Below are 23,529 nucleotides of genomic sequence, written 5' to 3'. Positions count from 1 at the left end.
GAGAAGTTTATTGGGCAGGACGTCACCGGCACAGGCGGTCAGCAGGATGTCGGCAGCCATCTCCGCCTTCCAGGGGAGAGAGGTTCACTGGGCAGCCACGTCACTGCTACAGACGGTCTTCCGATCGATGGTGACGACCTCCGCCGCCCGGGGGTGAGAGGTTTACCGGGGGGCCGTTACTGGTACAGCAGTCGGCCAGATGCCGGTGGCTGCGTCACCGGTACAGGCGGTCCGCCGGACTCCGGGGGCCACATCACCGGTACAGGTAGTCGGCCTGGATGTTGGCGGCGATCTCGGCCTCCCACTTGTCCCCGTTGTTAAGCAGCTTTTCCTTGTTGTACAGCAGCTCCTCGTGCGTCTCCGTGGAGAACTCGAAGTTGGGGCCCTGCAGGTGGGGAGGCCGTCAGGGGGGTCCCGGGAGCCCGCCGCCACCCCCCACAATCGCCCGGGCCTGGCCGCACCTCCACAATAGCGTCCACGGGGCAGGCCTCCTGGCAGAAGCCGCAGTAGATGCACTTGGTCATGTCGATGTCGTAGCGCGTGGTGCGGCGGCTGCCGTCGGCCCGCGGCTCCGCCTCGATGGTGATGGCCTGTGGACGGGCACCGGGTTACAGCCGCGGCCGGCCCAGCCTCCCTCCCACCCCCTCGAGGCGGCCGCCCCCATTCTCCCTGTGCTGTGTCCCTGGGGCGGGGGCTAGGACATCAGCACAACAGGCACGTGGAGTCACCCCCATTCCCCAGGCTCAAAGAGGCTGAAGGGATCCCCAAGACACTGAACGGAGACAGCACAGAGCTGGAGAGTTCAGGGCAGTTCTGGGGGGCGGGGTGGAGGGGCGCAAAGACGGCCCCTCCCAGTGCCACTAGACTGATAACTCATCTCCCGGCTTCAGCTCTGTCATCTGTGCTGGGCACTGATCCCCTCGGCCTAACCCTGAGCGGGCACAGAACCCGTTTCCGCAGGGCCAGCTTCCCAGGAAGCCCCCACCTGGGTTACTCGTGGGCTCCAGTGGGTGCAGGCGCCAATCAGGCTGCAGCCGGAGCGTGGGGCAGAGCAGCCCACAGGAGGTCGCCGTGGGCCCAGCCCCGAGCTGGGGGGGTCCTCGGGGTGTCCACTCACCTGGGCCGGGCAGATGGCCTCGCACAGCTTGCAGGCGATGCAGCGCTCCTCGCCCGACGGGTAACGGCGCAGCGCGTGCTCCCCGCGGAAGCGCGGGCTCAGCGGGCCCTTCTCGAAGGGGTAGTTGATGGTGGCCGGCTCCCGGAACAGGTAGCTCAGGGTCATGCCCAGGCCTGGGGGTGGCAGGGAGAGGCTGGCTAAGGGCTCCCCGCCTTCCGCCCCCGTGTCCCCGGGGCAGCCCACCCCAGGCCCGTGCCCACCTCGGGCGAGCTCAGTCCACAGCAGAGTCTGGGCAGCGCGGTCAGTCACGGCCTTCATGTCCATGACAGGTTCTTGCACGTTCACATACTCTGCAGGGAGAGAGAAGGGCGTGGCGGGGACTGGGCCAGTCACTCTGTCGGCCGGGTCCCCTGGAACGCTGACCCCAGAATCACAAGGAACCCTGGTCTTCGCCCTCATCTCAGACAGGGAAGAGAGGGCAGTGAGGGGAGCCCGCCGCCCCCCCACGCCCCCCAGAACTCACTGTAGGTGGCAACCACAGTGCTGCCATGGAGGCTCCGGCTGCCGGGAGGCCCTGCAGGGAGAGGTCCAATGAGCAGCATGACCCGATGTCGCAGGAAAGCCCCGGCCCCTCACACCCCTTCCTACCTGCGCGGGCCGCCTGGGCCAGGGCCCGGAGCAGCGCGGGTGAGTTCAGGCAGCGCATCTGCAGGCAGGAACAGGGAGGTGGAGGGTGATGCGACCCCCAGAAATTCACTCTAAAGGCGTCCCTGCGTCACCCACCCTCGTCCCAGGGGCAGCTCTCCTGCCCCCCCAACCCCCACCCCACTAACCCGGCCGTGCCGGTGGAGATCCAGAAAGTTCTGTGTCTCCAACGAAAGCAGCCAAGGCACTAACCCCCTTCTGCGTCCCAAATCAGACCCCTGACCCTGTGCCAGGGCTCACTCCCCCGTCACTGTCCCCACGACCCGAAACTGCTTCTGCACTGGCAGAAGTCACAGCTCAGTCGGGGGAAGGGGCTTGCCCAAGTCACAGCTGGAGGGTGTGGGGGGCGGCAAATCCTTGGAAGGCTTAACGAGCCCCTGGTTCAGGGTCCGCTCCCAGCACCGCGTCCTTCTGGGAGCCCGGGCAGGTGAGGTCACCTGACCGTTTTCTCACCCCTGAGATGGGGGTCCTTGACAGTGGGGATCGGGCAGCAGGTCCAGAGCCCGGCCCTTGGCGGGGGCTCAACTATACCCTCCCAGCCTGTGACCTGCGACCTCTGGCCGGCCCATCGCCGCCTGCCCACCGCGTCCACGCCGGGCACCTTCCCCGTGACCTCTGACCCGGGCTGCGCATGCGCCCTGAGACTGCGGCGCCCTGCGCGCCCGCTGCACGCTCAAGGGCACGGAGGCCGCGGGCCGGGGCGTGCTCGGAGCGGGCCCGGCGCAGGCCTGGGGGGGACACTCGCCCGCAGCGGTCTCCTGCGGCCCCGGTTCGGCCTCAGCAGTGCAGGTCGGGGCACCCACCTTGAGGCGCAGCCGCTCCTTCCCGTGCCGAGCGACCTGTGCGCCGGGGGGCGGGGCCTACACCTGGGCTCTCTGCCATTGGGCCGGCTGGCTGGGCCTTTTCCGCCCTGACTCTCCATGCGGTATTCTGATTGGTCCGTGAGGCCGCCGCGTCGATTCTGATTGGCTACCACAGAGTCGCCCTTGCGCTGCGTTGGGCGCCGCCATGTTAGATCGGAGAAGCCAATGAGCGAGGAGTCGCGAGCCACGGGGGGGCGGGACTTCCGGGGGCGTAGGACGCGCTTCTGGGTCCAGCCGGCGACCTGGGTCAGCGGGGACCAGCTCCCGGGGCGTCTGCCTGCTGGCAGATTCCCGACCTGTGCCCGCGCTGTACTGGAAGTTTGGGGTTTGTTTTTGGGTCTCAGACGCTTACTCTTGGCTCTGCACGCAGAGACCACCCCTGGCGGTGCTCGGGGGACCCTCTGGGGAGCGGGGATCGAGCCCGGGTCTGCAGGTGTCCGTCTCTCCGGCCCCGTGCCCAGCCGTTATCCAAGCGGCAGCACCGAGGCGAGGGAGGATTCTTCTTCCTCTGCAGATGGGGAAGCAAGCACGGGCTTGTTGAGTGCATTTGCCCAGGCCCGGGGCTGCGAAGGCTGAACCCTTTCCTGCGGGCTCGCTTTGACCCCGGAGCTCGCCTTCCTCGACGGCCCCCGGGCCTGTGTTTTCTCCCGATCAATTGTACGGCAGAAGAACCCTGCGGCTGTGTGTTAAGAGTGGAGTGTGTTTGGGGGCCCATCGGGTGAGCAGGGACGGCGTCCTGGAGGAGATGATGGCCCGAAGGGCGGAGTCCCTCCCCGAGTTGTGTGTGGCTTGTCTGTTAAGGACCCTGGGCCCTGGGAAGCGCCCGTCCGGGTGCAGGAGGGAGGCCGGGCACCCAAAGAGACAATGACATTCTCCCTTCCGTGACCGCGGGGGAAAGGGAGGTGCCCACGGGCCAGTTCTGGGTGGTGGACGACATTCTCCAATCAGATCCCTGGGGGTCCGCAGGTCGCCCAGCACCAGCCATGGGGAGTGGGGACAAGCCTGTGCTCCGCTCCGGGGCAGAGTCGCTGCCCGACCTGGACAGGGCAGGGGCAGTGTCTGACCCCAGTCCCCTTGGAGAGAGAAGCTGCGGGGGCCGGAGCGATAACACAGCGGGTAGGGCGTTTGCATTGCACGCAGCTGACCCGGGTTCGATTCCCAGCCTCCCATATGATCCCCTGAGCACCGCCAGGAGTGATTCCTGAGTGCATGAGCCAGGAGTATGCCCTGAGCATTGCCAGGTGTGACCCAAAAAGCAAAATTAAAAAGAGAGAAGCCAGAGTTGGGCAGCAGCTGTCTTTATTAACCCCCAGACGACCCTCCCAGGGTCTCGTGTGCGGTAGGGGAGCCGGCGGCACCCCCGGGCTCAGAGCAGGGTGCAGCTGCAGCTGGGGGTCTCCATGGCCATGAGCAGCAGCCTCAGGCGCCCGCGAGAGTAGGGTGGGTAGCGGAGCCCGTAGATCGGCTCCAGCCCCGGCGGGCGCAGCAGGCAGGCGCGGTGGTGCGAGAAGGTGTCGAAGGAAAACTTGCCGTGATAGTTGCCCAGGCCGCTGGCCCCTGGAGGGGAGCCGGGCCCTGAGATGCTGCGGCTAACGGCCGTCACCCCAAAACTGTTGGGATGGTGGGAGAGGGGCGCAGAAAGACCCGAGCAGGGACAGAGAGAAAGGGGGTGGTGGCAGTGAAGGGTGGGGATTCCCCAGCGAGGCTCTCTGGGGAGCTGAATCTCCTGCAGGCAACATGGGCACCCACCAGAGTGTCGGGGTCCAGGCAAGTGTTCACCCAGGAAACGGTATGGGGGGAGTCGGGGGCCTCGCAACCCTCAGGGAAGTCCCGGGGACCTAGTTGGAGTGGCAACCCAGGAGGGCTTCCTGGAGTGGGCGAGGCCAGAGATATGGAGTTGACAAGGGGGGGCAGTGGGTGAGAGCGATTCATCCTCACCAGTGGGTGAGGACAATTAATTCAGAGAACATGTGTGTATGCGTACATGTGTGTGTGCCCGTGTGTATCCATGCATGTGCCCATGCGTGTGTGTGTGTGTGTGTGTGTGTGTGTGTGTGTGTGTCCTGAGCCAGGTCAGGAGCTGGGCAGAGCCCAGTGCCAATGGCGGGGGGCAGGGTAGGTCTGAGGCCAGGCCAGGAGGCTCCAGGGCCTGGTTCCAGCCTTTCTTACCCACTGTTCCCTAGTCCCTCCCCAAGACTTCTGGGAAGGGGGGGGGCAGTAAGGAGAGGAGGAGGGAGTCTGGGGTGGTCACTCACAGCCCATGTGCCCAAGGGCCTGCTCCCCACAGCTGTGGGGTCGCAGAGTGGACGCTGCCCCCAAGGAACCCCAGGGCAGGTCTTTCCCTGGTGGGGGTTGGGGGGTGTCCACACCCACATGCCCGACACAGCAGGTGCCTTGACAGCAGGATGTGGCCGCTGTGAGAATCGGAACCCCCCCACCCCGATCGAGCAGGGTGCCCACAGGGGGCAGGACCTACCCACGCCCCCGAAGGGCAGGCTGGACAGGGTCATGTGCATGAAGCCGTCATTGCCGCAGAAGCCGCCGCTGCTGGTGGCCGCCAGGACTCGCCGCACCACCTGGGGGCAGAAGGAGGTGAGGGACAGGCAGCCCCGCTGCCCCCCCCCAGGGACATGGGGAGCAGGAGGTGAAGTGGCAGGTCGTCAGGGAGGTGCCCTGGGGAGGCAGAGGTGCGGCAGCGTCTCCCCTCCCGGGAGGGGCAGAGAAAGGCAGGGGGGCCCAGGCAGGTGAGGGGCGTGAGGTTCTGCCCGCCCCTGGCCCGGGGTGGACTTGTGCTGGCCCTCCACGAGGGGGGCATGGGCCGATGTCCCTGCTCTGCGGGATGCCAGCCCCCCTGTACCTAGCTCAGCACCGCTGAGGGCGGGTCCCTCGGGGCCAGGCGCACTGGGCGGGGAGGGGCCCCCTGCGTGCAGCCTGCTGGCGTGTGCTGAAGGCCCTGGGGCCACGGACGAGCTCTGCAGCAACGGGACACAGAAGGTTCCAGAACCAAAGGCTCCCCCCAGGCGGGGAGGTGGGCTACGCTTGGGGACTTGCCCCCAGAGAGCAGAGGGATTGGTCACTCCTCCACAGGGCCTGGGGCAGACACAGGCTTGGCCAAGGGGTGCCCCTGGCCACCAGGGCCGTGGGCATGTGGGTGCCGCAGTGTAATGGGCGTGGTGGCCGGGCCGTGGGTGAGAGAAACTACTGAGATGGGACAGTCCCCTCGAGGCGAGCAGGGTGCACATTTTCAGAGCCCCTCTGCCCCCTAGGACCCCCACTTATTTTCCGATGGGAATCGTGTTGGGCTCGGGGCAGCCTTGATCATGCAAGGCTGTGGACACCAGCCCCGGCCCTGCAGCGTGAGTCTAGTTTCTTCTACCGGCGCTGTCCGTGGGTGGAAGTGGACACGCTGGTGGGATCGGTGTGGGGGGGTCGAGTGCCTGAAACTCAACTATGGGTAGTTTTGCCAGTCTCGGTGCCTTCATAAAACATTTCCCAGCCGAGAAATAAATAAAAGTTCTGGGGCCGGAGCGATAGTACAGCAGGGAGGGAGTTTGCCTTGCACGCAGTCAACCCGGGCTCAATCCCTGGCAAACCGTACAGTCCCCTAAGCACCACCAGGAGTGAGTCCTGAGTGCTGAGTCAGGAGTAAGCCCTGAGCATCTCCGGGTGTGGTGCCAAACCCCCCCAAAAAAATTGCCATCAAGGGCTGGAGCAATAATAGAGCGGATTATTGCTCATGGTCGACCTGGGTTCGATTCCCAGCCTCCCATTTGGTCCCCGAGCACCGCCAGGAGTAATTCCTGAGTGCAGAACCAGGAGTAACCCCTATGCATCACCAGGTGTGACCCAAAAAGAAAAAAAAATTGCTGTCAATGCCCAGAAAGATAGCACAGTGGTTAGGGTGCTTGCCTTGCTTGCCTTGCATGCGGCTGACCTGAGTTCAATCCTTGGCCCCTCTGTGGTTCCCCAAGCCCACCAGGAGGGATCCCTGAGCGCAGAACCAGGAGTAAGACCTGCGCACTGCTGGGTGTGAACTCAAAAGCAAAGCAAAGCAAAGTGCTGTGGGACCCTGGCGGCAGTGGGGAGAGGGATGTCCTGATGGGCCAGGTGCTACCCACGTGCTCTCAGGCAGACCCCGGGACTTGAGCAGGGCAGGAGGTACTGGGGACTGACCCTTGGACCCGCGGTGCCGGTCATATCCTGTGTTATCCCAGAGGAACCCAGGGAATGAGCCCCTTGCCCCCGACAAAGGACAGGGGCGGAAGCGGGAGGGTCACTGTCCAGGAATGCGGAGCCCAGCCCAGCTTCTGTCCCTGGTCTCCGCTGCCCCTCCCCGCCGGCCCACCTGGCGGTTGCTGGAGAAGGCATACAGGGCCAGGGGCTTCTCCCGCCTCTGCATGAACTCGATGGCCTCGCTCAGGCTGCCCACCGTCATGATGGGCAGGATGGGCCCGAAGATCTCCTCCTGCATCACCGGCTCCGTCTCCTGCACATCCACCAGCACCGTGGGGGCTGCGGGCAGGGGCAGATTAGTGGGGGGGGGGGGCAGTGGGGCACCCCCACATCCAGCCTCTGGGGCAGGGCACAGTGGAGTGCCCCAGAGCCCCAGAGAAGGGCCCTTGCGGGGGTCCCCAGGTGGCGGGGCCGCTGGCCGCTGGCTGGGAGGGCTGCACTCACCGATGTAGCGGTCTTGCTCGTCAGTCTGGCCGCCGATGGCCACACGGCCGCAGCCCAGCAGCCGCTGCAGCCGCTGGAAGTGCCTGTCGCTGATGATCCGGCCCAGGCAGGGGGACGCCTGTGGGTCGGCACCAAAGAAGCGCGTGATGGAGCACTGCAGGGCGGGCAGCAGACGTGTGCGCATCTCGGGGCTGCAGAGCACGTAGTCGGGCGCCACACACGTCTGGCCCGTGTTGAAGAAGCGGAAGAAGGCCACGCGGTTGGCCACGGTCTGGGGGTCGCAGTCGTCGTCCACGTAGCAGGGGTTCTTGCCCCCCAGCTCCAGCGTCACGGGGGTGAGGTGCTTGGCGGCCGCGCTCATGACCAGCCTGCCCACGTGCGGGCTCCCTGGTGGGGGAGGACAGCGCTGGCCCTGGGTCCCTGACTTCCGGGTGCCCCGGGCCGCCTGTAGCTTCAGGGGCTGCATCCCTAGCTAGTCACCTCTCCGGGGGCGGCTGAGTCGAGCAGGGTCACCCGTCCTGGCCTCCCTGGTCACTGTGCCAGGACTCTCACCCGGCCCCAGGACAGCCCAGGCCCTGGGTCTCTGCAGCCAGCCAGGGTGAGGAACCCGGTGCCACCCAGCTGCCCCCGCCCCGGCCCCCTGCTCTCTGTCCCAGAACCCCCTGTCCCCTCCCTCAGGGACACTGAGCCCGAGTGTCGCCTCAGCTGCACCCCACCCGGGGTTCTGTGTGGCTGCCTTGTGCTCACCTGGGCTCGGGGTTCATCTCCCGCCTCTCATACCCGCCCTCACTCACGCCCTCCCCCGTGCCCCACGAGCGCGGGACACTCCTCTCCGCATTCTGCTGCCTGACCAGTGAGTGGTGAGGGAGTGGGTGGGTGAGTGGGTGAGTGGGTGAATGGTTGGGTGAGTGGGTGGGGGAATGGATGAGTGGGTGAGTGAGTGAGTGAGTGAGTGAATGGGTGAGTGGGTGGGTGGGTGGGTGAGTGGGTGAATGGGTGGGGGGTGGGGGGTGGGGGGAGTGGAAGGGTGGGTGGGTGAGTGGGTGGATGGGTGGGTGGGTGGATGGATGGGTGGGTGGGTGGGTGAGTGGGTGAATGTGTGGGTGGGTGGGTGGGCGGGTGAGTGGGTGGATGGGTGGGTGGGTGGGTGGGCGGGTGAGTGGGTGGGTGGGTGGGTGGAAGGATGGATGGATGGGTGAGTGGGTGGATGGGTGGGTGAGTGGGTGGATGGGTGGGTGGGTGGGCAGGTGAGTGGGTGGATAGGTGGGTGGGTGGGTGGAAGGATGGATGGATGGGTGAGTGGGTGGATGGGTGGGTGAGTGGGTGGATGGGTGGGTGGGTGGGTGGAAGGATGGATGGATGGGTGAGTGGGTGAGTGGGTGGGTGGGTGGGTGGAAGGATGGGTGGGTGGGTGGAAAGATGGATGGGTGGGTGGGTGGGCGGATGAGTGGGTGGATGGATGGGTGAGTGGGTGGTTGAGTGGGTGGGTGGAAGGATGGGTGGGTGGGCGGGTGAGTGGGTGGATGGGTGGGTGAGTGGAAGGATGGATGGATGGGTGAGTGGGTGAATGGGTGGGTGAGTGGGTGGATGGGTGGGTGGGTGGGTGGGTGGGCAGGTGAGTGGGTGGATGGGTGGGTGGGTGGGTGGAAGGATGGATGGATGGGTGAGTGGGTGGATGGGTGGGTGAGTGGGTGGGTGGGTGGGTGAGTGGGTGGGTGGGTGGGCGGATGAGTGGGTGAGTGGGTGGGTGAGTGGGTGGGTGGAAGGATGGGTGGGTGGAAGGATGGGTGGGTGGAAGGATGGGTGGGTGGGCGGGTGAGTGGGTGGATGGGTGGGTGGGCAGGTGAGTGGGTGGATGGGTGGGTGGGTGGGTGGAAGGATGGATGGATGGGTGAGTGGGTGGATGGGTGGGTGAGTGGGTGGGTGGGTGGGCGGATGAGTGGGTGAGTGGGTGGGTGGAAGGATGGGTGGGTGGGCGGGTGAGTGGGTGGATGGGTGGGTGGGTGGGCAGGTGACTGAGTGGATGGATGGGTGGGTGGGTGGATGGGTGGGTGGATGAGTGGGTGAGTGGGTGGGTGAGTGGGTGGGTGGAAGGATGGGTGGGTGGGCGGGTGAGTGGGTGGATGGGTGGGTGGGCAGGTGAGTGGGTGGATGGGTGGATGGGTGGGTGGGTGGGTGGAAGGATGGATGGATGGGTGAGTGGGTGGATGGGTGGGTGAGTGGGTGGGTGGGTGGGCGGATGAGTGGGTGAGTGGGTGGGTGAGTGGGTGGGTGGAAGGATGGGTGGGTGGAAGGATGGGTGGGTGGGCGGGTGAGTGGGTGGATGGGTGGGTGGGTGGGCAGGTGACTGAGTGGATGGATGGGTGGGTGGGTGGATGGGTGGGTGAGTGGGTGGGTGGGTGGGCGGGTGAGTGGGTGGATGGGTGGGTGGGTGGGTGGAAGGATGGATGGATGGGTGAGTGGGTGGATGGGTGGGTGAGTGAGGCGATCCCCCTTCTCAGGCCCCCCTGCACCGTGCTTTGTCCCTGCTCTCCTGGAGCTGACAGGTTTCTGCGATTTGCACAGGCCCCCGGGCACTGCCCAGAAACCAGCCTCTGGGGATCTTCCCGGCCTCTACACCTTCGTCGGGGGGCTCTGGAGCACCCCCACCTGAAACCTACAGGAACAAAGAAGGCCCTTTGTGACTTTGTCCTGAGCATGGCCGACTGTGTCCATGTGCAGGGAAAAAGGTCATGGGCTAGTCTGGGTCCTGTGTAAGGTCACAGGGGAGCCTGGAGCATGTTAAGTCATGGCAGGATCAGGTCAGATGGAGGCGTGGGCTGTGGAGGCCGTGGAGGGTCCATAGGCTGTGAGATGGGGTGTCTCAGCCTCCGGTGCTCCCCAGAGCAGATGCTGTGATGGTGATGGGCGGTGGGGCCTGCCAGGATGGGCCCCCAGCTGTCTCCTGACCAGGCCCGCTGCCCGTGCTCTGCCATATCCCCCATGTGCCCAGGTCTCGTGTGGACCCCCACCTGCCGCGCCCCGTTCTCACCCGTGAAGAAGATGTAGTCGAACTTGTGCTCCAACAGCCGGGCTGTCTCCTCGGGGCCCCCCTGCGCCACGGCGAAGCAGCTCTGCGGGGCACGGAGGGTTCACGGTGACCCCCGCCCTGGGCCACCTGCCCGGGACGCCCCTCAGCGTCAGGTGGGGCAGGAGGGGGCGAGGGTGGGGCCCAGAATCTGGGAGGGGCGAGGCAGGGGTGGGTCAGCTTCGTCTTGGGCTGTCCTGGAGTCCAGGGTGCTGGGCTTGAGGCCAGGAGGGGACCCGGGTCTGGCTCCTGGGGGGCGCTGTGGTCACCTCTTCAGTTCGACTCTGAGGGACAGGCTGACGGGGCCACGGCCACACCGGGGCCCACTCACCGGGTCCAGGTAGCGGGGCAGCACCTCGACCAGGACCTTCTCAACGCTCTTGCTGATCTCCGACGGCTTCAGGACCACGCAATTGCCTGCAGGCGGAGGGGAGCTGGGGGTGCGCGCCCCGCCGGGCTTGGCCGCCGCCAGGGCCACGGCGCCCCCCTCCCTGGCCTCGTGGGTGGCCCCGCAGGAGGGGACAGGCAGGGGCGGCTCTCACCTGCGGCCAGCGCACCCACCAGGGGCACCATGGTGAGGTTGACCGGGTAGTTCCAGGGTGCAATGATGAGCACCAGGCCGTAGGGCTCCTTGCGGATGAAGGCCGAGTCCAGCTGCGTGGCCTGCAGGTCCCGGGAGTGAGTGGCTGCCCCTCCCCACCCCCCCCACTGTGCCCGCCCCCGGGTCCACCCGGCCCGGCCCCACGCACCAGGTTCTTGGGCACCTTCTCGTCCTTCATCCAGGCCCGCAGGTTCCTGAGCGCCAGCTTGATCTCATTCTGGCTGATTCGCACCTCAGACAACTCAGACTCGAAGTCCGACTGGAGTGTGGCCAGGGGAGGCACCAGGGAGCGGGTGAGCAGGTGGCCAGCCCTGGGGCCTGACAGACTCACGTACACTCACCGGCCAGACTCATTCGCTCACACACCGTTCATGCACATTCTCACACACCAGCTCACTCACCCGCATTTTCACACATTCACTCACAACCTCACACACACACCACACAAACTCATTCACTTACATTCTCAAACGCACACACACTCACACAGTCACTCACAGCCTCACACTCACGCACACACACAACACACAAACTCATTCACTTACATTCTCAAACACACACACTCACACACTCATTCACACACAGCCTCACACACACTAACACACAAAAACTCTTTCACTTACATTCTCAAACACACACACACTCACAGTCACAGCCTCACACACACTCACGCACACACACACAAACTCATTCATTTACATTCTCAAACACACACACACACTCACTCACAGCCTCACACACACTCAAGCACACACACACAAACTCATTCATTTACATTCTCAAACACACACACTCACACACTCATTCACACACAGCCTCACACACACTCACACACACAAACTCATTCATTTGCATTCTCAAACACACACACACTCACACAGTCATTCACAGCCTCACACACACTCACGCACACACACACAAACGCATTCACTTACATTCTCAAACGCACACACACTCACACAGTCACAGCCTCACACTCACGCACACACAACACACAAACTCATTCACTTACATTCTCAAACACACACACTCACACCCTCATTCACACACAGCCTCACACACACTCACACACACAAACTCTTTCACTTACATTCTCAAACACACACACACTCAGTCACAGCCTCACACACTCACGCACACACACAAACTCATTCATTTACATTCTCAAACACACACACAGTCACTCACAGCCTCACACTCACTCAAGCACACACACACAAACTTATTCATTTACATTCTCAAACACACACACACTCATTCACACACAGCCTCACACACACTCACACACACTCACACACACACAAACTCTTTCACTTACATTCTCAAACACACAAACACTCACAGTCACAGCCTCACACACACTCACGCACACACACACAAACGCATTCACTTACATTCTCAAACACACACACTCACTCACTCACAACCTTACACACATTCACTCACACACACTAATTCTTTCACACTCATTCTCATACACTCTCACACACTCAATGTCACCAACAAACTCATTCACTAACATTTACACTCATTCACACACCCACTGATGCACTCACCACACTCATCCACTAACACACTCATTCACTCACTGTCACTCGTTCGCCAAACACTCAGATTCTCCTTCACTCTCACACACACTCATTCATTCAGATACTCACACTCTCATTCACTCACACACTGATTCAGTCACAGTAACTCATTCGCACACACGCATCCACACAGTCGTCCACACACTCTCTCTCACATTCATTCCCTCGCACACGTGCTCCCATGCTCACTTCTGTGCTCGTCCAGTGCTCACACACACCCACTCAAGCCATACCCACTCTCACACACACTCACCCACTCCTCCCCCAGTTCACCCCTTTCGCACACTCACACTCACTCACTCACACTTACACGGGGCAGACGAGCACTGTGAGGTCCCCACCACTAGGCCCATTGTCTGCTCGACCCCGTGCCCGGGTGAACACTCCTGGCCAGGGTGTCGGCCTGTCCTTCCTGGGAACTGTGGCCCCACAGCGCATGCTCCCCAACTAGAGGGAACAGCGGGGACCGGGCAGTCCCGGGTGGGCTGAGCCCAAGCAGGGACAGTCTTCTAGTGGTAGCACTAAGGGTGGGCACTGGGGCCACAGGCCAAGCCAGGGGCCACCCCTGCCCGGAGTATAGGGCCCTGTGGGGGGCAGGGGCAGGAACGGACTGGCTGGGGGAGCCGCCGGGCCAAGGGGTTTCCACAGGGCGGCAGAGGATGTGGGACGGGCCAGGGCGACCTGCCCAGGGAGCCCGCGGGGGCATTCTGGCCCGTCACTCTGTTCAGGCCGGGGAGCCTGGCGGGAAGGAGGCGGAATCCGAGTGACGGGGCCACGGGGATGGGGAGTGGAGGGACAGGGAGGGCAGCACTGGCCAACCCAGGGTTGAGCACACGGGGACGGTCAAGGGTCAGTGCTATGTCCTCAGGGGACTCAGGCTGGCCCGGGTCACACTCCAGCCTTGAGCAGATATTTTCCAGGCCTGAAAGGGGCAAGGGGCTGGCGGGTGACCTCTGGGGGTCAGGGGCTACAGGTGACCTCGGGGAGTCAGGGGGCTGGCGGGTGACCTCGGGGAATCAGAGACTAGTGGGTGACCTTGGGCTGGTGGGTGACCTCGGGGAGTCGGGACTGGTGGGTATCTTCTGGCCCAGGACCAGTCGGACCCTACCTGGGTGCTGGAAAATCATCACAGACATCGCCCTGGAAGGTTCTAGAATGCAAGGGGCCAGAGGGCACTGGGGACAGAGGGGAAGTACCCAGGGCAGCCAGGGCGGGTGGGGGTGTCTGCTGCCTGAGGGGTGAGGGCTAGATAGGCCTTTGTGGGTTCCAGGGCATGACAGGGCAGGAGGCCCCTTGGCCACCCCCTGCACCCCCTCTTTTGTACATATCTGTCCTTTCACGACCACCCCATTCTCCCCCAGCCCTGCTCTCCACCCTCACTGGCTGCCCCAGGGCCTTGGCACAGCCTTTCACCCAGTCCTGGTTCCCCCTGCTCGGCCCCATGTGCCTGCCCCATGCCCGCTCCAGAGGCGTCCCTGCAGCCCCGTGGGAGAGCCAGACCCCTGTGTGCGGGACTACTGGGGGTGTGGGTGAGTGTGGGTGAGTGTGGATGAGTGTCGTTGGTGTGTGTGGGGGGTGCTGGGTGGTGCTGGGTGTGTGTGTTGTGCGTTTGTAGATGGTGGTCAATAGTGTGTGTGTGTGGTTGGTGGGTAGTGTGTGTACGTGTGTGTGTATGTGAGTGGGTGGTGGGGGCTGTGGGTGGGGGTGTAAGCAGGGTGCTAGGTGCTGGGTGCTGGGTGCTGGTGTAAGCAGGTGCTGGTGGTCCCCGCCCGGCCCACCTTGCGCAGGTCGTGGGTCAGCGCCTCCCGCAGCAGCTCCTGGTTCTCCCGCAGGAACCGCTCCAGGCCCCGCAGCTGCGCCTTCCGGAACTCGGCCGGCCGCGCCCGCCCCGAGCTGACCGTCTCCCGCAGCCGCCGCAGCGTGTCCGCCCAGGGCTCCATCCTGCACGGGGAGAGCGAGGTGGCCCCGGTCAGCTCCTCCCGCCCCCACCTGTGCCCCCAAGCACGCACACTCGGGCACCCTGGGCCATCCCGGGCAGGGGCAGTGCTGGGCCCAGGCCTGTTCGGGCTGCGGTCACCTGCTCCAGGGCATCCGTGAAGGGGGTCCCATGACTTCCTGCCTCCCAGGGCCCCCCCAGAAGGACTCTGGGAAGCCAGGGCACAGTCCGCCAGCCGCCAGGCCCCAGTGCCCTCATCCCCCGACTCTGGTCCCATTCTCGGAGCACTGGGAGCCGTGGGCAGTGGCCTCCTGTCCCCTGGCCCACCTACTGCTCACCCCACATGGGGAAGTGTCGGGTCCGGATTTCCTCCTTGGCAGGAGGGTGTGATGGTCCCCTGGGCCCCATCTGTTTACCCACAGCTCACGGGAGGAGCACACTGACGCAGTCACTCCTGGGCTCGGTGCCAAGGACCTGTGGGGACCCTGTCCTTCCCCTCTGGCTTTCCTCCCCTCTGGTCTCAGGTGGACAGATGCCTCCTCCGTCCAGGCAGCCCCCCTAGGCTACTCAGGTGTCTCCTGGCTCTCTGCCTCGCCCCCCCACCCCCGCCAGATCAGTGTGCCCTGTGATTCTGCCTGGTTGTGTCCCGTCCACCTCCCTGCCTACCCACCCCCCATCCCAACGCTGCTCCTCCCTCCCATAAGAGGACCCTCCACCTGCTTCACTCGGCAGTGGGCTCTTTGCACCCCCCTCTGCAGCGGTGAAGGGGGTTGACACTCCTCCCCCCCAGCACACACAGGATGTGCACCAGCTCTCTCCTGAGGCCGAACGCCCTGAAGGCTGGAAATTGTGCAGTGAACACAGGTTTTGCCTTTTCTGGAAGGTTCCATGACCCCGAGGTTTGGGTCCTGACAACCCACAGGATTTCAGGCCCGGGGGGAAACTGTGTCAGGAGCTTGGCTAGGTCCACAGGCTTATGATTCCGTGGGGGAACTGAGGCAGCACAGGACAGAGATGGGCATCCTGAAAGCCTCGGCCCCACCCCTGCCCAGTGCCACCCCCTCCGCCCCCTGCCCCTGGTCCCCCCCCGCGCCCCCTGGCCGCACCCCTGTCCAGTGCCCCCCTGCCCCCTGGTCCCCCCGTCCCTACCCCCTGGCCCCACCCCTGCCCCTTGGTCCCTCCACCCCCTGGCCGCCCCCCTGCCCAGTGCCACCCCCTGCCTCCTGGTTCCCCCCCTCCCACTCTGCTCCCTGGCCCACACCTGCCCCACCCCCCAGCCCCTGGTCCCACCCTGCTCCCTGGTTCCCCCCTGCCCCACCCCTGCCCCCTGGTCCCCCGACCCCTGGTCCCACCCTGCTCCCTTGCCCCAGCCCTGCCCCAGTGTCCTCCCCTGCCCTCTGGCCCCACCCCTGCCCCTTGGCTCATCTCAGCTTTCCTGTGGGTGACTGGGGCTGTGAGTGCAGTGGTTTCACCCGTGCCTGGTGGCCTTCGCATAGTGTGCTGGTCTGTTTGGTTTAGCACTTGGGGGTGCCCCGGGGGAGGACCTGCAGGGCCTGTGCAGGGCAGAGTGTCAGCCCCAAGCAGTGTGTCTGTACCTGGGTCCTTCCCCCAGGCCTCTACAAACATTGACTCTCCCCCTTCCCCCCCCCCTTTGCACCCCCAGACCCTGTGGGCAGTGCCCGCGGCCAGCCTCACCCACCATCGCTGCCTCCCGGGTTCTCAGCCCTTTCATACAGCCTCACCCACAAGCATGCGAGGCACGTAACCCCAACAGGGCTCCTCAGGCAAGTGGGGGCGTGGAGGGCCGGGGCGGGAAGGCACTTGGAGGAACATTCCTGCAGCTTCTCCCGGCAACGCCAGTGGCGACTCACCCAGCAGAGCCAGCGCGGCCCGGAGGCTGGTCACTGTGGGCGGAGAGCGTGGGCTGCCCTTGCGGGGCTGCAGAACGGGACATGCCCAGGAATGAAGACAGGCTGGGCCTGTGACCTCACAAGGGGCCTGAGGTCCCAGGAGGCAGCTCAGATGGGGGCTGATGCGGGGAAGGGGTCCCCACACCCACCTCCCACACTGCATCGGCGCATCCTGCCCGGGCTCGTGACCTGCTCGGAAGGGACCGGGGACCCGGGCCAGGGGAGTGAGGGGCTCCCCCACGGCCACGGAGCCGTCCACTGCGGGAGCTGGAATATCACGCATCTCACACACGTGTGCGTGCACACACACGATCACACACACGCACACAGGTGCACACACATGCACACGGGAGCACACACACATGCGGACACACCCCACGTGTGCACACACATGTGCACAGGGTGGACACATGTATGCACATGCAGGCACACACGCACATGGGTGCACACACACATGGACTCACACACGTGCACACGGGTGCGCACACACAGGCGCGCGCACACATGGGCACACACGCAGGGGCACATACACACACACACAGGCAAACACACATGAGCTCAGACAGACATACGCATGCGCACACACTCACACACACACACAAATACACACGCTCACACACACGAGAAGGGGCTCTGAGCTGTGCGGGCACGCATGAGGCAGAGGCAGGGACTATCCCACCTGCTTCCCCTTCCTGCCCCGGGGCAGAGCCCGTTGGAGAAGCCGTGCCCAGCTCCCGATGCCCTGGTCTCCTGCGGGAGCCCTTTCCCGAGCACAGGACCCCCCGAGCCCCCTCCGCACCCCTGCGGCACCTCGCAGGACCCCTTAAGCACAGCAGGCGGGACGGGCAGACCCACACAGGGCAGGAAGGGAAGTGCGTCCCCTCCCCCAGGCAGTGGACACCGTGGGCGCCCCCCTTGCTCCCTGCTCTGCCCAGCGTCCAGGGACAGCGTACCTGAAGCCCGCCAAGCCGCCCGCCTCAGCGTCCCAGCCACTGTCCACAGTTATGTAATGTCCACGGGGCCTGCCCCTGGGCGGGGCTCCTGGCCTGGGGCCCGACCTTGGCTCTGCGCCCAATTTCGCCTTCTCCTCCCCAAGGGCCCCAGAGCCTGTCTGAGGCCGCAGGGCTGCCGGGCCCAGAGAGGGTCAACCCGGGGCCAGGCCGCACAGCAGCGTGTGTCCACGTGGGGCCCAGCTCAGCAGGAGCAGGAGAAAGACCAGGGCGGTGACCCTGGGAGTCCCGGGGTGCGACCAGGCCGTCTGGAACAGCCAGAAAAGCCTGGCCGGGCCGAGCCCCCGTTCAACAAAGGAAAGGAAGAGGCTCCCAGGCGCTGTCCCGCCCACGGCCTCGTGTCCGGCTGGACAAGAGCCCTGTCTGCGGGGGCTGGGAACCACAGGACCTGCTCTCTGCCCGCCCCTGCCCCAGCTCGGGGGCAGAGTGCCATCCGGTCCCTCAGGTGATGACGGGTGTCCCCCGGGGTCCTGACCCCCCCCGCCCCCGCCCCCACCTCACACACCTGGTGACTGTCGCTGTGAGGGTGATTGGATTACAGCTGTGGGCGCTGTGCCCGCCCGCCGCACCGCTGCCTGCTCCGTGCCGGATGCCCGGGCGCCCCGGAGTGCCCCTGACCTCTCACTCCCCTCCTACCTGGGGGTTCCGGACCCACACCTGCTCCCCGGGGCCCCCTGCCGGCTGGGTGGCAGGCCCAGGGTTGACCAGGTCCCCAGCTAAGCGCGGGCTGGCACCCCCAGCGCTACCAGTCACGTGCCTTGGCATGTGACACCTGCTGTCTGGAGCCGTGCCAGGCCCTGACAGTGCGGATGAGGGCGGGGCAGGGCAGAGAGGCCCAGAGAGCGCTAGGCACTGGCCTCAGAGCACACAGCACAGCCCCACCCAGCCTGGGAAGTGCCGGCCCGGGGCAGAGGCATCGCAGGACACTGGGGGCACCTCCCTGAACTTTAGGGATCTGGAACGACCTGGAGGGGAGTCCCCCCCAAATAGCCCCTCTCCTGAGTGGGAGGAGCTGCCTCTTGGGGGACCAGGAGCCCCGTTTCTCCCCCTCTCCCTGCTGGAAGCTTCTGGCTGACTCTCAAGGCCGGAGGGGGGCGGGGCTGCAGGTCACAGTCACCATCCAGGCGGTGTCTGTGCAGGGACAGGCCAGCCCACCCCGCAGGTGTGACTGCAGAGGCCTTCGCCCCACTCCACTGAGCCTGACCCCTGGACTTTCACCTTTGGCCGCCTAGAGGCTGTGAGCTAACTGAGCGGAGGTCACCTGCGGGCACCGGTTCCTGGGGACAGTGCTCTGGGCTCTCTCGGGCCAGCACCGGGGCTCAATTCCTGCATCGGCGTCACCGGGTGTGGCACCAAAACCCAAAGCCAAAACTGTCATGTAAAGCCATAACAGAGCCCGCTGCTGCTCTGACGTCGGCTGGTGCCCGCGCCTCGGCTGCTGTCCTGGCCGCGGTGGCCCCGGCCTGCTCACGCCCTTGGGACTCATGACACTTTGCATTTTGGGGTCTTGCCCGGAGGGGTATTGCTGGGTCCTGTGACAGCTCCACCATTATTTTTGGGAGGTGGGCAACAGCAAGCGAGGCTCAGGATTTACTCCTGGCCCTGTGCTCAGGGCTCACTCCTGGGAGGGCTGAGGGGGCCCTACGGGGTCCCCAGAATCCAGCCGGGTGGGCAGCGTGCAAGGCCAGCGCCCTCCCCGCTGCCCTATAACTTCACCCATTCAGACTTTCGGGAGAAATCTCCGTGCCGCTGTCCACAGAGGCTGGACAGAGACATGGCCGTGTGAGCGAGGGCTTGTTCTGTTGGTGAATGTCCTCGCTCTTTGACGCCTGCGACGCTCACTGGGCGACACACTGGCTCATTGTAGTCTTCACCGGCCTTTCCCTGACCAGCGACAATACGTGCCTCTTCCCCGTGCAAACGGTCACTCTGACGGTCTGTCTCTTTCCCCCATTTTTTTTTTCATTTTGGGTCCTCCCGTTGCTCATCGATTTGTTCAGTAACGTCTCCATTGTGAGACTTATTACTGTGTTTGGCTTATCGAATACGTCACGGGGAGCTTGCCAGGCTCTGCCGTGCGGGCGAGATACTCTCTGTAGCTTGCCGGGCTCTCCGAGAGGGGCGGAGGAATCGAACCTGGCTCGGCCGGGCCAGCCACGCAGAAGGCAAACGCCCTCCCCGCTGTGCTATCGCTCCAGCCCCTTTCCCTTGTTTTTGGTGGGTTTATTACACTGAGGGTTGTTGTTGGTCTTGTCAATGCTTTCTGCATTTTGGATATTAGACTTTTACATGATGAACTGGGTGCAAATATCCTCTCCTGAACAGCGGGGAGGCATTTGCCTTGCAAGTGGCTGACCGGGACTCGATTCCAGGCATCAGATATGATGCGCCAAACACCACCAGAAGTGATTCATGAGGTGGTGTGACCTCAGAAAGACAAAACAGGGGTTGGAGAGATAGCACAGCGGGTAGGGCGTTTGCCTTGCATGCGGCCAACCTGGGTTCGATTTCTCAGCATCCCATATACCCCTGAGCACTGCCAGGAGTAATTCCTGAGTGCAGAGCCAGGATTAACCCCTGTGCATTGCCAGGTGTGACCCAAAAAGCAAAAAAAAAAAAAGTTTGTGGACTTCCCCTCCGAAATCCGACATGCCATTTCGTCGGTAAAGAAACAAACAGCACCCGGCCCAGACAAGGTCAGACCTGAACACCTGAAGAACCTGCCGTCAGTCCTCATCAATACACTGGCTCGGCTCTTCACTCGCTACCTGTCTGAATGCAAGGTTCCGTCCCAATGGAAAACCAGCAGGACCGTACTACTGTTCAAGAAGGGAGACATCCATGACATTGGCAACTATCGCCCGATCTGCCTATTGTCTGTCATCTACAAGTTGTTCACTCGAGTCATCCTAAATAGGATTGGCAGAACACTAGATGAAGGACAACCATGCGAGCAAGCAGGGTTCCGCAAAGGATTCAGCACCATCGACCATATCCACACGATAACCAAGCTCATTGAGGTTTCTCGGGAGTTCAAGATGCCGCTCTGTTTAACGTTCATTGATTTAAAGAAGGCCTTTGATTCTGTTGAGACGCAAGCGGTCATTGAAGCCCTAGCCAATCAGGGCATTCAAGCCCAATACATCAGGATCCTCCGTGAGCTGTATTGAGGATTCACTACCAGGATCTCACCATTCTACAAAGAAGGGATCGTTGATGTCAAGAGAGGGGTGCGGCAGGGTGATACCATTTCACCGAAACTCTTCAGTGCCACCCTCGAGAACATCATGCGACGACTGGAATGGGAAGGAATGGGAGTGAAGATAGATGGTCGGCAACTACACCACCTCCGCTTTGCTGATGATATTGTTTTAATAACACCAAACATCAGCCAAGCGGCACAAATGCTGGCCGACTTTGACCATGAGTGTGGAAAGGTAGGACTACAGCTGAATCTTACGAAGACAATGTTTATGAGAAACAGCCTTGTTCCTGACGCCCCATTCGCTCTCAACAGAACGACCATCTCCGAATGCAACAGCTATGTGTACCTAGGTCGAGAAGTCAACATGACAAATGACCTGGCACCCGAGCTGCGCAGGAGGAAGAGAGCGGCTTGGAACGCCTTCAAGAACGTCGAAGAAATAGCTAAGAGGACGAAGAACCTCCGGCTCCGGGCACATCTCTTTGATTCCACTGTTCTTCCTGCATTAACCTATGCCTCAGAGACCTGGGCCCTACGCAAACAAGATGAGAACGCCATTCAGGTCTCCCAAAGAAGAATAGAAAGAGCTATGCTTGGAATATCACGTTTCACTCAAATGAGAGAACGAATCCGGAGTTCTGACATCCGTCGACGATCAAGGATCAGGGACGCTGTCTCATTTGCCAAGGTGTCGAAAATCAGATGGGCTGGTCACGTAATGAGATTTAAAGACGACCGTTGGACTAGAGCTGTTACTGATTGGATTCCACGGGATGTCAAGAGACCGCGTGGCCGCCCACCTACCAGATGGTCAGACTTCTTCCTGAAGATCATGAACGATCGGTTTGAGGCCCTTCATGTTCCCGGAACGAACAGATGCCATTGGGCTACACTAGCACGCGACAGGGACAAATGGAGACGTTACTGGCGCCTGCTCGAGCAAATCGACGACTAACGGGAAGTTAAGTGATTAAGTGATTAAGTGGACTTCATGACCAATTCAATCAGTGGCTGAATAAATAGCAGTACTCCTACAAAAAAAAAAAAGACAAAACAAAAAATTTTAAATACATAGTCACCCATTGAGTAGAGTGTGCTTTTGGGGGGGGGGTCACACCTGGCAATGCTCAGGAGTCACTCTCTTTGCACTCAGGAATTACTCCTGGCAGTGCTCAGGGGACCATATGGGATGCTGGAAATCGAACCCAGGTCAGCCGCGTGCAAGGCAGACGAAAAGTCTGTTGGCAGATTATTGCTCCAGACCCAATCCAAGTTTCTTTTGTGTAAAATCTTGCGTAATGTAAAGCCTTGTTTACTTTTATTTTTTCTATCTTTGCTAAGGTACACATCCTGGAGAATTCTGTGTATTTTTCTCAATGATTTTGCTGGATACCAGCCTAATCTCAAGGTTTGTGTGTGTGTGTGTGTGTGTGTGTGTGTGTGTGTGTGTGTGTGTTTGCTTTTGGCTCACACCCAGCGATGCTCAGAGGTTACTCCTGGCTCTGCACTCAGGAATTACTCCTGGCGGTGCTCAGGGGATGATATGGGATGCTGGGAATTGAACCCGGGTTGGCCGCATGCAAGACAAATGCCCTCTCCACTGGACTATCTGTCCCTCTCTGCTGTACTATCTGTTGGGCCCCATGATCTCAAGGGGTTTTGTTTTGTTTTTCGCTTTTTGGGTCACACGTGACAATGCACAGGGGTTACTCCTGGTTCATGCACTCAGGAATTACTCCTGGCGGTGCTCAGGGGACGATATGGGATGCTGGGAATTGAACCCGGGTTGGCCGCATGCAAGACAAATGCCCTCTCCACTGGACTATCTGTCCCTCTCTGCTGTACTATCTGTTGGGCCCCATGATCTCAAGGGGTTTTGTTTTGTTTTTTGCTTTTTGGGTCACACCTGACAATGCACAGGGGTTCCTCCTGGTTCATGCACTCAGGTATTACTCCTGGCGGTGCTCAGGGGACCATATGGGATGCTGGGAATCGAACCCGGGTTGGCCGCGTGCAAGGCAAACACCCTACCCACTGTGCTATCTCTCCAGCCCCGATCTCAAGGTTTTTAAACCACTTTGAATTCACTTCTGCATATGGTGAGCTGTGGATGCAGACCCCTAACCCTCTTGCCCCTGGCTGCCCCCTTTCTCTCCTCCCCTCCCCCGTCTCCCTCCCATTGGCTGAAAGTGCCGGGACCTGCCCCAAACTGACTCCAGGAGCCTGAGCCCGTACATGTAAAGCCCCTCCTGAACTGTCTCGTGCCAGCGAACTGGCCTGAATACCGACAGGGTGGAGGAGCCCGACCGGAGGCCTGAACCCCAGTTCCCACAGTGGCCCTGGGCAGAAGTGCTGGGCGGACCCTCGCAGCCCACCGGGCCTTCCCGGGTCGTCCCGCCCGTTTGCAGTTGGTGCTTGATTCATGGCCCTGCCCGGGAGGAACCAGGGCTCCACAGCCAGCCCGTCCTGCCCTGAGTTCCATCCTGCTCCTGCCTTTTTTTGTTTGTATTTATTTTTAACTTATTTATTTATTTTTTAAAATTGAATCACTGTGGGATACACAGTTACAGATCAAGATTGTTCACGATCAGGTTTCAGTTATACAGTGTTCCAACACTCAGTACTCCACGCGTCCCGCCTCTCTGGCAGGCTCTCTCTCTCTCTCTCTCTCTCTCTCTCTCTCTCCCCCTCACTCTCTCTCTTTATCTCCCTCTCTCCTCCCCCTCTCTCTTTCTTTCCTTTCTCTCTTTTTCTCCTCTCTTTCTCTGTCTTTCTCTCTCTCCCTTCCTCCTCCCCCTTTTTCTCTCTCCCCCTCCCTCTCTCTCTCCCTTTCTCTCTCTATCCCTCTC

General features: G+C 62.3%; 2 protein-coding genes across 5 annotated transcripts; both read right to left on the bottom strand.

Moving 5' to 3' along the window:
- NDUFS8 (NADH:ubiquinone oxidoreductase core subunit S8) lies at positions 1 to 2,699 on the bottom strand. Of its 4 annotated transcripts, none has more exons than XM_056131769.1 (7): positions 2,626 to 2,699; positions 1,766 to 1,823; positions 1,641 to 1,691; positions 1,378 to 1,467; positions 1,118 to 1,290; positions 462 to 590; positions 1 to 385 (listed from the first exon to the last, which is right to left on the bottom strand). In XM_056131769.1, the coding sequence occupies exons 2-7, from the start codon at positions 1,821 to 1,823 to the stop codon at positions 254 to 256; spliced, it is 633 nt and encodes a 210-aa protein (XP_055987744.1). In that variant the 5' UTR covers positions 2,626 to 2,699; the 3' UTR covers positions 1 to 253. The 4 variants fall into 4 exon arrangements, with proteins under 4 accessions (XP_055987744.1, XP_055987745.1, XP_055987746.1 ...); XM_056131770.1 differs by lacking the exon at positions 2,626 to 2,699 and adding an exon at positions 2,046 to 2,472; XM_056131771.1 differs by lacking the exon at positions 2,626 to 2,699 and adding an exon at positions 2,276 to 2,472.
- A 1,326-nt stretch (positions 2,700 to 4,025) lies between these two features.
- On the bottom strand, positions 4,026 to 18,080 carry ALDH3B1 (aldehyde dehydrogenase 3 family member B1). The gene is made up of 10 exons (XM_056131761.1): positions 17,981 to 18,080; positions 14,398 to 14,560; positions 11,179 to 11,289; positions 10,972 to 11,092; positions 10,761 to 10,846; positions 10,394 to 10,475; positions 7,363 to 7,749; positions 7,031 to 7,197; positions 5,162 to 5,261; positions 4,026 to 4,242 (listed from the first exon to the last, which is right to left on the bottom strand). The coding sequence occupies exons 2-10, from the start codon at positions 14,557 to 14,559 to the stop codon at positions 4,052 to 4,054; spliced, it is 1,407 nt and encodes a 468-aa protein (XP_055987736.1). The 5' UTR covers position 14,560; positions 17,981 to 18,080; the 3' UTR covers positions 4,026 to 4,051.
- Positions 18,081 to 23,529: the final 5,449 nt, after the last annotated feature.

The sequence above is a fragment of the Sorex fumeus genome, unplaced genomic scaffold (genome assembly GCF_029834395.1).
Source record: "Sorex fumeus unplaced genomic scaffold, SorFum_2.1 ptg000093l, whole genome shotgun sequence".
Classification (NCBI taxonomy): Eukaryota; Metazoa; Chordata; class Mammalia; order Eulipotyphla; family Soricidae; genus Sorex; species Sorex fumeus.
Note: the sequence above shows the minus strand (reverse complement) of the source record. Positions and strands in the feature narration are given on the sequence as shown.

What these genes read in the sequence shown, in the direction of transcription:
- NDUFS8 (XM_056131769.1), bottom strand. Translation starts at nt 1,823, where the DNA reads ATGCGCTGCCTGAACTCACCCGCGCTGCTCCGGGCCCTGGCCCAGGCG. An exon ending in GGCCCAGGCGGCCCGCGCAG is followed by an intron (nt 1,692 to 1,765) that starts GTAGGAAGGGGT and finishes CTCTCCCTGCAG; the next exon opens with GGCCTCCCGGCAGCCGGAGC. An exon ending in CACTGTGGTTGCCACCTACA is followed by an intron (nt 1,468 to 1,640) that starts GTGAGTTCTGGG and finishes CTCTCCCTGCAG; the next exon opens with AGTATGTGAACGTGCAAGAA.
- ALDH3B1 (XM_056131761.1), bottom strand. Translation starts at nt 14,559, where the DNA reads ATGGAGCCCTGGGCGGACACGCTGCGGCGGCTGCGGGAGACGGTCAGC. An exon ending in AGAAGGTGCCCAAGAACCTG is followed by an intron (nt 11,093 to 11,178) that starts GTGCGTGGGGCC and finishes CGGGACCTGCAG; the next exon opens with GCCACGCAGCTGGACTCGGC. An exon ending in CGACTACATCTTCTTCACGG is followed by an intron (nt 7,750 to 10,393) that starts GTGAGAACGGGG and finishes CTCCCCCACCAG; the next exon opens with GGAGCCCGCACGTGGGCAGG.